This window comes from Podarcis raffonei, chromosome 2 (assembly GCF_027172205.1).
Source record: "Podarcis raffonei isolate rPodRaf1 chromosome 2, rPodRaf1.pri, whole genome shotgun sequence".
Classification (NCBI taxonomy): domain Eukaryota; kingdom Metazoa; phylum Chordata; class Lepidosauria; order Squamata; family Lacertidae; genus Podarcis; species Podarcis raffonei.
The window spans coordinates 23,165,491-23,179,944 of record NC_070603.1 but is presented as its reverse complement, the minus strand read 5'-3'; the positions used below and the strand labels follow the sequence as shown (position 1 = coordinate 23,179,944).

The 14,454-nt window shown below is 45.0% G+C and overlaps 1 protein-coding gene across 4 annotated transcripts in view; it reads left to right on the top strand.

Annotated features, from left to right (window-relative positions):
• The first annotated feature begins 867 nt into the window (after window positions 1–867).
• Window positions 868–14,454, top strand: part of PECAM1 (platelet and endothelial cell adhesion molecule 1) — a 46,116-nt gene continuing 32,529 nt past the window's right edge. For 3 of the 4 annotated variants that reach the window (XM_053375312.1, XM_053375311.1, XM_053375309.1), the window contains exons 1-5: window positions 868–1,148; window positions 1,260–1,286; window positions 7,077–7,370; window positions 12,744–13,043; window positions 13,250–13,525. In XM_053375312.1, coding sequence (XP_053231287.1) covers window positions 1,115–1,148; window positions 1,260–1,286; window positions 7,077–7,370; window positions 12,744–13,043; window positions 13,250–13,525 — 931 coding nt within the window. In that variant the 5' untranslated portion in view covers window positions 868–1,114. The remainder of the gene's footprint in view (window positions 1,149–1,259; window positions 1,287–7,076; window positions 7,371–12,743; window positions 13,044–13,249; window positions 13,526–14,454) is intronic. The other variant, XM_053375310.1, reaches the window with a different exon arrangement.

Sequence of the window (14,454 nt, the reverse complement as noted above, 5' to 3'; positions counted from 1 at the left end):
AAAATAGAACACATATCTCTTATGTGTGATCTCTTATTTTTACCTCCTCTTCCTCTTTTGTCTTTTTGTGTGTCTTAGTTTCATTCAAATAGGGTAGATTTTGGAGACATGTCATGAATTTGAAGAGGCTGTATATAAACTTTGCACGCAGACGTTGCAAATGGTTGTGAAGTAACCGGGGAGTGATAGTACACAAACTCCGATTAGCAGAGCCTGTGGAAAAATTGACTTCAGCTAAAACAAACATGTCTTGATCCAGGCCATATGCTGGGTGTGGGAGAGAGTGTGGAGGGAAACAAAAGATACTGGGGTTTCCACTTGCTAAGCTTAACATTTTTGAAATCCTATGTACTCTTCTCTTAGTCTAGGACATAGCAAATTGCTGGTGCTCCTTTCAATTTGTACGCATTCACACTAAAAAACAACAACACATTGCACATCTTCATGATTTAATTTCAAAAAGTTAGAGCAAAGACTATCCTTAGCATCACTGCTGAAAGCATTATTGGTTATTGCTCCCTATAAAGTTCCACCCCGTTTCATGTAACAACTGGCTTCAAAAACAGCATATATAGCTGAGCTATATGTAACTTCTAAGAAAACTTTATACAATACTGTATATATAACATGAGTATCCAGTGTATTATTCCTTGGGAAATGAAATGAAATAAAAAGAACATTGCTAACTTTAAACAGTTGAAGAGTGATTGTAAACTAATGAACAGAGTCACCGGAAAAATGTCACTGGTACTTCTTGTTTTCCATATACCTTAAGAAACTGAACAAAGCAAATGCGTTCACTGACTCCCTCAGGAAAAGGCCTGTCATTTCCTGAGCAGTAATCTGCCTGTTTGCAGCAGAGAGATCCTCATTGTTTGCCACTTCCAGTTTCCAGTAATGTGAATGATTACTTGACCAGTATCTAGCCAGTTGGTGTTAGGGTCCTGGAAAACATAGCTGCTCACTTCTACAGTGAAACTGCACTGCCAGACCTTTTACTTTCAGAAAATAAACTGAAAGTTCTTCATAACTGAAGGTCCTTGAAGGAGGGAGCTATCAGAACTCATGACAATTTCTTCATTTTGGAGTCTCATGTCTACTTTCCGATGACGAGATGTATTGTGTTTTGCTGCTAATCTTCTTGCACTGTAAGTTAAGGGCTAAGCATCTCAATTTTTTGTAAAAAAAAAGCAAAAAAGCAAAACAAAACCCTTACTTTTATACTTTTTTTTTTTACAATGTTCCTTTTGCTTTTCCAGGCTGCACGCTGAAAGCTCAAAGTAATGGTAAGTCTCCAACTTTTAAAATTGTATGTTTTTGCAGTCTAAAGACTTATAGGGTTATTGGGGTTAAGCAGAGAAACATTGGTTGCTCTAGATTTGTATGTATGTAACAGAATAACTTTGTTCCGGTGGAAGTTCAAATGAGTTCTATGAATTTTAAGACAGGACGCATAGAATTATATATGCTTCTTTCTAGTTTATGGGTATGTGATATCTGCTGATTGAGGTCACATGTGATAATCCAAAATGGTCGATGTAATTATCAGCCTGAATCGTAATACTTCATTGAAGGGGAACTTTAGCCATATACATAAGGCTGGCCAAAGATAGATTCCTACTTCAGCCTAAGGACAAAATGCTGTGCCCTCCACCTCACATACATAAATTGTTAGTAGCAGAAGCTGAATCTTACCTCAATGTTGGTGCTGCAACAGCATTCTCCAAACCTGCAACCACAAACTAAATAAGGGGTACCATTTTGTTATAGTTCAAAAAACTCCCTGCTGTGTTCTCTCTTTAACCTGTTCCCCATAAATCATCTCTCTCTCTGCTGTATCATATTCTTATCTTTTACCTCCTCTCTTTGAACTCTCCCCATCCTTCTCTCCCCAGTGCACATTCAAACTTTCTTTATCTAGTGCACATCAGCACAGGTCTGCACCCCATCTTTCAGCTACTCCCCTTTTCTCTTTTTCACCACCTGAAGGACTTTCCAAGCCATGTGCCAGTTCCCCTTTACTTTTTTTGTCCTCTGTACCCACCCCACCAGTACTCCTTGCTGAGTTCAGAAGGAGTAACTCAAAAACGTGAATACTCCCAACAGTTCACATACTGGTGCCGGTTGGCTGTTTGCAGCAGGTTGCAAATGATGCCACCAGTGGCCAACCACACCGTAAATCCAAAGAGAAGGTGAGCAATGCAGATGATGCAACGCAGCAATTCTTTCCTTCCTCCTCCATGTTTGATTGGCCTTGGAGAGCCCTATAGGGTAGCCATTTTCACCTCATCACAATAAAAAGAGGAAACAGGTCACCCAAAGAAGAGGCAAAAGGAGGACGCAGATTTACATAAAATATGCATAGAATCATTTGTATAAATGCAATAGATTTAGACATTTAAATAGGATTTCAGCCCTTCTCACCATAGTTGGGAAGACTGTGACCAGGTGAGCTTTGTGCCTACTCATTTTGCTGTTCAGGTGCTAAAACGTATGGTCACCTGCAAGGAAGTGAAAAGAATCGCAAGTCATTTAGAATTCCACCAGCAGGCCGCTGGAAGTCAGGAAAGATGGGCCTATGGGATGTGGGCCTGATTTAAGGCATTGCCTACAATGGCACCATCAACATTATGTCTTGTTCCAAAGGTTATCACAACGACACGCAAAATAACAGAGAACCATGCTAGTTATTAAAATACAAGCATACACAATAAAACAGCAGCTCCTAGCCTATTCAGTTTACCATCAATTCAGTGGGTCCTCTTTCAGTTTTATCACAGTACATTGAAGTTAAACCTTGTAAGTGTTTAGGCTGCTAACAATGACAATAAATATATTTCAAAGGGAGTAAGACCGACACGGACACTGCATTATTTTGGCACCAGATTAAGATGCTTTTATTTGCCCAGGCTTTAAAAATGTACCATATAGCCTTAGCTGCTTAGATCAGTTGTTGTTGTTGTTTCTATGGTTTTATTGTGGTGTTTTGATTTTTTTAAATGTTGTATTGATATTAGGGGTTTTTTTTTGTTCACCAGCTTGCAGTTGGTGTGCAAAAGGTGCAGTTTAGACATTTTTCAATTTATGAAAGAGGCAATGAGAGACATCCTTGGGGTATAATGTTCTGCACTCCCTCCAATGAGGACTTTAGGTGTAAAAATGTGTAAAATAAACCATAGTTCTTAAAGACGCTAACCTCTGCTGTGCCTCAGTTTTCCCAGAGCAAACAACCGTGAGTGAGCTCCTGGAACTCCTTGAATTTTGCTTCTACTTGGCAAATTCTACTAATTTTTTCAATTTAGATACAGTATTCAAAATAAATGACAGCAGCCGTTGATAACTTTTGCCCCCTGAAATGAAGACTGAAATGACATGTAACAGCAGCCAACCTGTTCATTTAAACTTGGCCAGGCTCAATGACATAGAAAGATGGAGGATTCGGGTTTTTAGAGAAGAGCTAAATCATCGTTGTGCCTACTGCTGATTTTGATGGAACTGTAACCCGCTTCCCCTACACACACATACCAAAGCACTTTTTTTCTCAGCTGGGTTCGCTGCCTGGATGAGAGCCTAGTTGGAAATGTAACAATTGGGAAACGCTTTGGGGAAGTAAACCAGAGTTTTATCACACATCCCACCTACCTACCCTTTTTGCTCTAAAATGTAGGTTCGCCCACCCCCGATTTATACTGTTACAAAAGTTGTGCATTGCTCAGTCAGCAGAGCATGAGACTCTTAATCTCAGGGTTGTGGTTTTGAGCCCTGTGTTGGGCCAAAAAGATCCCTGCATTGCAGGGGGTTGAACAAGGTGATCCTTGTGGTCCCTTCCAACTCTACAATTCTACACTCCCAATCTCTGCCGAGTAGTAGCAAAATTCTCAACCACCCTCTTCACTAGGTCTTCCTTTCCTCAACTATGGGCAAAACTAGGCTTTATTTCACCCGGATCAAAGACCCAGTTTGGCACCCCTACACCCATTTGCGTACACACACACACACACACACACACACACAGAGGGGCTTGGAGCCTCAATGTTACCCTTCTGGAGGCTTCATCTGGGGCAAAAATCCCAGATACGGTACCCCCTCCCCAATAACTACAGCACTGCCTCAACTACTTATCTTCTCTGCTCCTGTTTTACTCAGACTTTTGCCTTGCAATTAGCCTTCCCTAAGGTGGCTTCAGCATACAGCACTGCCTACTCCAGCACTGCCTTCCTTTATCCATTTTGTGTCCACTTCTAATCTTCCTTACATTCCTGGAGTACTTCCTCCTTAGCTTCCAAGCCCTCAGCCTATCCATATTTCCTCACCGTTCCTAGGCCCTATATGTGTTTTAAATAGCTTTTTAAATTGTTTTATCCCTTCTTGTTTGATGACAGGCCGGGCTCCTTTGGGAGGAAGGGTGGCATATAAATTTAATAGAAAAAATAAATACGAGTTTTGAGTTCCAGGCAAACTAACAACTTTCCCTTAAAGAAGTCAAAACCAAACATTATACAACTTAGTTCATAGAATAAATGACATTATAATAGCTCAGCGAATTGCTTCCAGCGGTTTCATCTCAAAAGTCAGCAGCACTTTACATTATACAGTGCTGTGAGTTTGCAAGGAGTTTGCTATGTGCATTAGTGTGAAGGCTCTGAGACAAAGGACTCTGAGGCAGAGCCTTAATTTTGTAGATAAGGGAAGCAAGCTATCATCAGGCTGATCACAACCCCAGAGAGGAAATGTATCGTTTTGTGGACCTGCTGCAGCTACTAGATAATCTGTTGATTAAGAATGAAATTTTATACCAGTTTTAGGCTGCAATCCTAAATACCCTTACTATGAAATAATTCCCACTGAACATAGTGAGACTTACGGCACAATTTATGTGCATCTACTATGGAGTATCTTAGCTCACCCAACCCTGTTTTACAAAGTTCAGTTGCTGATCACTCCTGCATGGCAGTTTATTGTGAACTCAGTGCTGCTCGTGGTTTCACATTTTGTGCAGCATCCACAAAACATCATTCTCATTAAAATGCTTTCCCATATTATTTACAATTTCCATGGAAAATCTGATAACTAAAAGGGCTTTGGAGAAATGGTGAATCTGTAATAAATAAATTTCTTTGATCAATAAATTGTGAAAAGGTAGCGAACCTGAGCAGCACCAAAGCTGGGAAAAACTCTCCCCCCCAAACCTGCTACCCATTTTTGGAAGGTGAGGCCTTTCATGTATTGGGAGAGAAAGCAAAATAGTGTCAGGAAGCACTGGGATACAGGAATCCACATGACTGTTGCGAAAATCAGATGCAGGATCAGCAGTGTTCAGGATCAGGAGTCCATTTGTTTCCATTGTGCACTGGTGTAGATTTGTGCTTTATTTGTTAAATTATCACTGATATGCCAAAATGGCTTCCAACTGCAAACTCAATGAAACATAATGAAAATGCAATAAATCAATATTTTTAATATTAAAATTAAAAAAGGAAATACACAATAACAGTTCCATTGGGTGCTAAAACGCCGTTAACTAAAATATAAAATAAAGCAAAAATTTAAAAAGCATGACAATGAAAACAAAACAGGTTTTTTTAAAAAAACAAACAGTTAAAACAATAACATCAAAAATTCAGTTACGGGAATGCTTGAACTAGGGTATTTTCAGGAGCCGGCAGACTGCCAACACTGATGGGGTGTCTTCTTGTGTTTTTAATAAGTACTGCAAAATGTGCTCTCACTGAAAGGAAAGGAAACCCTGCAGTGCTTCTCCTAAACTTTCACCATTATCTTCTTCATCATCAAGGCTACTCTATAAGTCAGTGATATTTATTATTGTCAAAAAGACTAACAATCTTATGACTTTTTGCAGACATCTGAAGGCAGCCCAGTTTTGGATTTTGAAACATGTTTTCTGTTTGGATGTGTTCCTTTATACTTTGTACTTTATACTTTATACCAGGCATAGGCAAACTTGGCCCTCCAGATGTTTTGCGACTACAATTCCCATCATCCCTGACCACTGGTCATGTTAGCTAGGGATCATGGGAGTTGTAGTCCCAAAACTTCTGGAGGGCCAAGTTTGCCTATGCCTGCTTTATACTGACTGGAGCAACCCAGTCAGATGGGTGGGGTACAATATTGTTATTGTTATTGTTATTGTTATTGTTATTACTTAACTCCTTATCCTGCTTTCTGCTCCTGCATAGAGGGTATGTGAACCAACCAATCGCATGCTGCTGCCCCAGCTAGCTGGGGAAAGTTTGTTTCTCCTTTAGTCACCATGGACTCCATAAAGATAGCGAAGTAACTTGGCACCTGGGGCAGCCTGAGGGGGGGGGGAGGGAGCTTTTGACACCTATAATTCTCCAGTTCCACCCACTGCTTCTGTTGGGATGGAAGAAGGTGTCGTACTTTTGACTGGATGAGGAAAGCACCCCCTCTAAAACATCTGTCTGGTGACTCTTTACTTGGGAGTACTGTGTCCCATGGGACGCAGGTGGCGCTGTGGGTTAAACCACAGAGCCTAGAACTTGCCGATCAGAAGGTTGGTGGTTCGAATCCCCGCGACGGGGTGAGCTCCTGTTGCTCGGTCCCTGCTCCTGCCAACCTAGCAGTTCGAAAGCATGTCAAAATGCAAGTAGATAAATAGGTACCGCTCCGGCGGGAAGGTAAACGCCGTTTCCGTGCGCGGCTCTGGTTCACCAGAAGCGGCTTAGTCATGCTGGCCACATGACCCAGAAGCTGTACACCGGCTCCCTCGGCCAATAAAGCGAGATGAGCGCCGCAACCCCAGAGTCGGTCATGACTGGACCTAATGGTCAGGGGTCCCTTTACTATGTCCCATTGTGGACGGAACCACAGTTTAGAAGGAGGAGAGTCACAAGTATGGTGAGGCGCGTGAAGGTTGCACCCAGTGCTCTTCTCACTCAGCGTGGACCCACTGAAGTTAATGGACCCAAATTTGTCACAAGACTAATTGTATTTACAAGAGCCCTACCAACAGGCACCATCTCTAAGAGGCATTCTTCCTCCTCCTCTCTGCCAGCGGATTATAAATTGTCACTAACATTTCTCCTCCTTTCCAGTGTTCACCATCAATAGTGTGACACTCCGTGCTGCTCCATCTGTGGAAGTGAATAATGGAGAGTCGGTCACCCTCAACTGCTCCGCAGACATCAGCAAGAGCGAACAATTCCAGATGAATTATACTTTTTCATTTTTCAAGTATGGACTGCCTCTGGTCAATAGTTCATCAGAGCAAGAGTGGGCAGATTATACAATCCCAACGGCTAGATTTTCTGATTCTGGAGAGTATAGCTGTGCGTTGGATGTGGAGGGGAAAAAACGGCTCAGTGGTACTGTGGCTGTTCAAGTACATGGTGAGTGCTTCGTATTCACCCCCCCTATGTTTTCTCTAATATGACTGTATGCTAAAATAGCACCATTGCTTATATCAGAAGTAGCTGATCTGTGGTCCTGGACAATCAAACCCAGCCAGAATGATCAATGGCCAGGAATGATGGGAGCTGTAGTTCTACTAGTTCTAGAGGACCACATGTTGGCCAAACCTGGTTAATGCATATGAAATATTGACCACTACATTCTCAATCTACCTTTGTGTACCGTATTTTTCGTTCTATAGGGCGCACCGGCCCATAGGACGCACCTCGTTTTTTTGGGGGGGGGAAATGAATAAAAAAAATTTAATCCGCCCCCCAGCCGCGGCTGCCGCCCCAAGCCTTGCGCACACCTGCCCAAAGCACGGGGCGCCCTCCGGAGGGCTCCGCATGCTTCGGGGTGCAGGCTGCCGCCCCAAGTCTTGCGCGCCCGGCGGGAGCTCCCGCCGGGCGCGCAAGGCTTGCAGACACTCGCCGGAAGCACGGAGAGCCCTCGGGGGGCTCCCCGTGCTTCGGGTGACAGGCTGCCGCCCCAAGCCTCGCGCGCCTGTCGGGACCTCCCGCCGGGCGCGCAAGGCTTGCAGACACTCGCCCGAAGCACGGAGAGGCCTCCGGAGGCCTCCCCGTGCTTCGGGCGACAGGCTGCCGCCCCAAGCCTCGCGCGCCCGTCGGGACCTCCCGCCGGGCGCGCAAGGCTTGCAGACACTCGCCCGAAGCACGGAGAGCCCTCGGGGGGCTCCCCGTGCTTCGGGCGACAGGCTGCCGCCCCAAGCCTCGCGCGCCTGTCGGGACCTCCCGCCCGGCGCGCAAGGCTTGCAGCCTGTCGCCCCAAGCATGGAGAGGCCTCCGGAGGCCTCCCCGTGCTTCGGGTGACAGGCTGCCGCCCCAAGCCTCGCGCGCCCGTCGGGACCTCCCACCGGGCGCGCTAGGCTTGCAGCCTGTCGCCCCAAGCACGGAGAGCCCTCGGGGGGGGCTCCCCGTGCTTCGGGCGACAGGCTGCCGCCCCAAGCCTCGCGCGCCCGTCGGGACCTCCCGCCGGGCGCGCAAGGCTTGCAGACACTCGCCCGAAGCACGGAGAGCCCTCGGGGGGCTCCCCGTGCTTCGGGTGACAGGCTGCCGCCCCAAGCCTCGCGCGCCCGTCGGGACCTCCCGCCGGGCGCGCAAGGCTTGCAGACACTCGCCCGAAGCACGGGGAGCCTTCTGGAGGGCTCCCCGTGCTTCGGGTGACAGGCTGCCGCCCCAAGCCTCGCGCGCCCGTCGGGACCTCCCGCCGGGCGCGCAAGGCTTGCAGACACTCGCCCGAAGCACGGAGAGCCCTCAGGGGGGGGTCCCTGTGCTTCGGGTGACAGGCTGCCGCCCCAAGCCTCGCGCACCCGTCGGGACCTCCCGCCGGACGCGCAAGGCTTGCAGCCTGTCGCCCCAAGCACGGAGAGCCCTCGGGGGGCTCCCCGTGCTTCGGGTGACAGGCTGCCGCCCCAAGCCTCGCGCGCCCGTCGGGACCTCCCGCCGGGCGCGCAAGGTTTGCAGCCTGTCGCCCGAAGCACGGAGAGCCCTCGGGGGGCTCCCTGTGCTTCGGGCGACAGGCTGCCGCCCCAAGCCTCACGCGCTCGGCGGGACCTCCCGCCGGCACGCAAGGCTTGCGGACACTTGCCGGGGCTGCAGGCTGCTGCCCGCAAGCCTTGTGAGCCCGCGGGAACTCCCGCCGGGCTTGCAAGGCTTGCAGATAGCTTCCTGAAGCCTGGAGAGCGAGAGGGGTCGGTGTGCACCGATGCCTCTCGCTCTCCAGGCTTCAGCGAAAGCCTGCATTCGCACCATAGGACGCACACACATTTCCCCTTCATTTTTGGAGGGGAAAAAGTGCGTCCTATGGTGCGAAAAATACGGTAATTGTTTCCTCTACCACTGATACTCTTTCCTTTGACTTCTCTGTTGGTGTCCCTCCCAATTATCTCCTTGGTCCTCTACTCTTTTTCTGTTTAGTTTCATTATATCGTCTCTTAGCATTAATATCATTTTTACTCAGCTGACCTTCAGCTCCCCCACCCCTGCTTCTTCTGTTATTTTCTCTCAGTTTCTCACCATCGTTTCTTCACGTCTTCCTGCAGTTTCTTCCTGGATGTCCTGTCACTGCTTAAAATTCAGTTTATAACTGGGTTTCACACCCCCTAACTTCTACCTTGCTCTCAATCTCTCTGCTCTCTCAACAACTTTGCTATTTCCCCCTTTCCTCCCTTCTTTGCTTTTTTGTTTTTGTTTACACATATGGCCCTCCAGATGTTGTAGGACTACAACTCCCATCCTCCTTGACCATTGGCCATGCTGGCTAGAGCTGATGGGAGTTGAAGTTCCACAGTATATGGAGGAGCACACTGGTTCCCCACTCCTAATTTAAAGTATTTATTATTTGCCTTTCAGTTTTAAGTTTTCCCCCCATCAAGGGACCTTCCAACAATAAAAGCATAATCAGTACAGTGGTACCTCAGGTTAAGAACTTAATTTGTTGTGGAGGTCTGTTCTTAACCTGAAACTGCTCTTAACCTGAGGTACCACTTTAGCTAATGGGGCCTCTCGCCGCCGCCGCATAATTTCTGTTCTCATCCTGAAGCAAAGTTCTTAACCTGAGGTACTATTTCTGGGTTAGTGAAGTCTGTAAGCTGAAGCGTATGTAACCCGAAGCGTATGTAACCCGAGGTACCACTGTAATTACAAATAAAATCACAACAAAGAAAAGTCAATACCACTGAATACAGTGGTACCTCGGGTTACATACGCTTCAGGTTACAGACTCCACTAACCCAGAAATAGTGCTTCAGGTTAAGAACTTTGCTTCAGGATGAGAGCAGAAATCGTGCTCCAGCGGCGCGGCGGCAGCAGGAGGCCCCATTAGCTAAAGTGGTGCTTTCAGGTTAAGAACAGTTTCAGGTTAAGAACAGACCTCCGGAACGAATTAAGTACTTAACCTGAGGTACCACTGTACCATCAATAAAACAATAATAGCAGCAGCTATAAATAAGTAGAGATTATGTCACTCATTAAAAGGTTGGGAAAATAAAAAATGATTCAGTGCCTAAAACCTAGTCATCCAAGGCTGGCCTACCTATGAGTCACAGTGAGGTGGCAGGATCCACAGGGGCAACATATGATGTTAATCTTTATTCTCTGTCTTGTTCCTGATGTAGATCTTTACTCACCCCTTCTTCCCTGGCAGGGAGCGGGGTGGAATTTTGTGGTTTGCCCAAGGTGCCAAAATGGTTTGAATTGGCCCTGTAGGCAGCAAATGAGCATCTCTGGCATCACCTTACCCCATATATGACCACCCGACCACTTTGATCTGTGGAACTGGCACTGTTACATGTGCCACATAATGCTCATTCCACACTTTTAATAAACCAGTATTTGGATGTGGCAGCACTTACACTTTGGAACTCCCTACCTATTTAAACCAGTCACATGCCTTCACTACTCTTTCTCTTTCCTGCTTAAAATATTTTTGTTTGGCCAAGTGGTAAACCTATCCAGACATTTCAATTTAGATGCGTCTAAATCTGTTTTTAGCTTATTAATTAGTTTGGCATGTTTTTGAATGCCTGTTTTTAACTGTCTTTAATCAACAATTTTAATGTATTACTTTTTTTGTAAACTGCTTTGAGGTTTTATTCCAATCAAGCAGTATATTAATTTTGCTAGAAAAAGTTAAAGACCTGGGACATCACAGAAAAGGCTCTGTCTCCAGTCATTATCTGCCATCCTTCTTCAATTTACAAATATGATCCAGGGAAAAAATGTTTACCTTCTGACTGTGTCTTCCCAGATGCACTAATAAGTTTCTATTTTCAGTTTATGTCTACATAAACTCACCTTTTTAGAGGCCTATTCAGATAAGGGGAAGCAACATCTGATCAGGCCCCTATATTGTATCCAGTGTTTTTGTCTCTTTGTCGATTTCACCAGATTTATAGCATAACAGTACTGCTGAGCAACCCCTTTACGAGACAGGCTTGCTTGCTCTCTCCCTTATTATATGTCATGCTTAAATTCTACTCAGTACATGCTGTGTTATCTTTACTTAGATTAATATGAAAAATGGAAAAGAAAAGAGAAACTTGTCTAGTCCTACAACTCACTGGATAGTCTTGTGTTTTCTGCTGTAAAGGGGGAAAGTAGGGCTTGAAAGGTAGAATTCATTTGCAAGTGGATCCCAAAAGGCTGAGTTACAGGAGGGTTCTGTTTCAAACTGATCAGGAGGCACTGTTTTAAACATGTAGGCAAACCCTTTGCTTGGGATTACCTGTGTGGTTTTTTTTTTATAATGATATTTATTAAAGTTTTAAAAAGTTTTTTAAAGATACAACAAAGACGAAAAAGAAAAACAACAACAAAAATATATAAAAAAACAAAGACAATCAAACAACAAATGAAAAAAAGTACACAAAAATGCAATAAACCTTATTAACTTAACTTCATTTGCTTGTTTCTTTTGACCTCCTCCCGCCTCCTTTTTTTGTATTCTGCTTCAATTAATTATTTCAGCAAATCCTTTCCATCTTTCCCCAATTTTTAACCATTAATTTGTCTTAACATACCGTAGTGTAATTTTACTTTCCCTCATTTCCTTCAACAATCTATTTGACTTAAGTCCTTTATGATATTTATACAAAAGTCACATAGTTTCTTTCCAGACTCCTTCTAGACTTCCTCAATTTTGCTATGTTTTTGTAAGTAATCTTTAAATTTCTTCCAATCTTCTTCCACCAACTCTTCTCCCTGGTCCCGGATTCTGCCCGTCATTTCAGCCATTTCCATCAGGTCCATCACCTTCATCTGCCATTCTGGATTACCTGTGTGTTTTGATTACAAAACATCCATGTTGCCCACTCCAAGATTTTTTGTAGGCTTTTCTGAAAAAAAAAAATCTCCCCCAGCTGCTCTTTGTACTGAGAGTTCTGTTTTTTGGTGAGAAACTGGGATGGGGAGAGCTCTAGATCCATGTGCCTGCACCTGCTCAGTGGCGGAGTTTCATGCTCCGGCACCGGGGGGGGGGCGAAGACCAGGTGGGGGCAGTGCTGGTGCGCATCCCGGGGGTGTGACGTGCAGTCCGTAGGGGCGGGATGTGCATCCTGGGGGTGAGGCGTGGGGGGGGCAGCCGTGATGACACCCTGCTGAGATCGTGCTGCCGGTGGCGGTGCACTCCCCCCCACGTGCCTCTTCCTCCACCAGTGCACCTGCTTTCTCTGTAAAAGATAAAGAAAAAAGGCACCAGCAATCCCATCCAAGGGGCATTTAAAGTAACAGCTAGCTTCCACCTCAGATAAGCATGTTTTAATTAACATCTCATGTTTGTTTTTGTTTCAAAAGGAATAAGGAAGCCCATTCTGACTGCCGAGAAAACAGAGGTGATGGAAGGCGAAACGGTGTCTTTAAGCTGTAAAGCACCAGAAGAAAAGGCCCCATTTTCTTTGAAATTTTATAAAAACCACCAGCGTGATCCTGAACAGCAGTGGGAGAGGCATGCATTTGCAGAAAACTTTGCCATACTGAAATATCAAATTAATGCGGGGGACACCATTTTGTTTTTTGAATGCGAGGTCCATAAGACTTTGGGGGCTCGATCTGAGAAATCAGAGCGCAGTGACAAAAGAATTGTAACTGTCATTGGTAAGTTGGTCAATTTTTAACCTTTATTGTCATCCCTAAATATTTAAATAATTACTCCTGCATGTGTAAAAGGATTTCTAGTCAAAAGCAGGTGTAGGAATGAATGGCAAACTACCAAAAGTAAATCTTATACCATCTGTGCACATGTTGTTTTATTTAGGCTTGGTTTAAATATATATATTGGTTCCGCCCCCCTTCTGTTGCAGAACCGTTTTCCGTTCCCACCTTAACCGTCCACCCACCACAGAACATTACAGAAGGAGATCACCTGCGTGTAGACTGTACAACCATCGCACGTCACCAGGATCGAATCAAAATTGAGATGATAATCCAGAAGAACAAAACCATTCTTAACAGCACGAAGTCTGGTCCGTCTGTGCAGTACTCTAAAGTAGCCACAATGGAAGACAATGGCAATTATATGTGTAAAGTGGAACTTGGGAGCGTGTCCAAAATCAGCACAGTAAATGTTGTGGTGGCAGGTAAGAGCTTTCTCTCACTTGTGCGAATTCACACATATGGAATGCTTTTATTTGTACTAGGTCTGGACTTGTATGAGTATCCAGGGTTGGAATAGCTAAAGATCTAGATTTATAACCAGAAAGATGAAAGTTCTGGTCGCAGTTGCTTTGGATTAAGGTGATTGAGAGAGGGGCAGCAGTATAGGGGAATACCGTATTGGCCTGAATATAAGCCTCACTCCCCCCCCCCAAATTCTGACTGTGAAAAGTTAAAGTGCAGCTTAAATTCATGACCTTACCAAAATTGGCTTTTATGATATCGCTGCTGAAACAGACATACAGTAAAATGGAACGGGTGTGAGTGCCTTTGGAATTTTAAGGGAGCAGCTTATATTCAGGTATTTTCTTTTTTCTTTTCCCCCCTTGAATTTTAAAGGCGCGACTTATATTCGGGTGCGGCTTATATTTGGGCCAATATCGTAGGTGCATCGCCCTCCCCCACCCCACCTCTATTTGCACACTCCAAATTGTTGTACCTTCCTTGTGGCTTCCCTCCTGTGGTATTTCGATTGCAATTGGGGGAAAGAGTAGTAGCCAATCGCACAGTTCCATGTACTTGTGTGTAATGTGTAATCTGGCCTTCAGGCAAGCTGCAGCCATGTGCAGGCAATGTGGTTTAACCCAAAGGTTATGTATAATCTCCACTAATAAATCAGTTCTGTTTATCCAGCTGAAGTCTGAAGACTTTCCCCCCCAAGGGTTTAGCAGACAACGCAACTTGTTTAGGGACTATTTCAAATAAAGCAATAGACCCAAGAGTGCTTTTTAGAAATCTCACATAAGTTGCAGGCACCTACGAGTAATTGCAATGTAGTCAGGCCTGCTTCTAATTTGATTCAGGCCTTGCCATGCTGCAAGGGGAGAATTTCATTCACGTTTAATGTCTGATG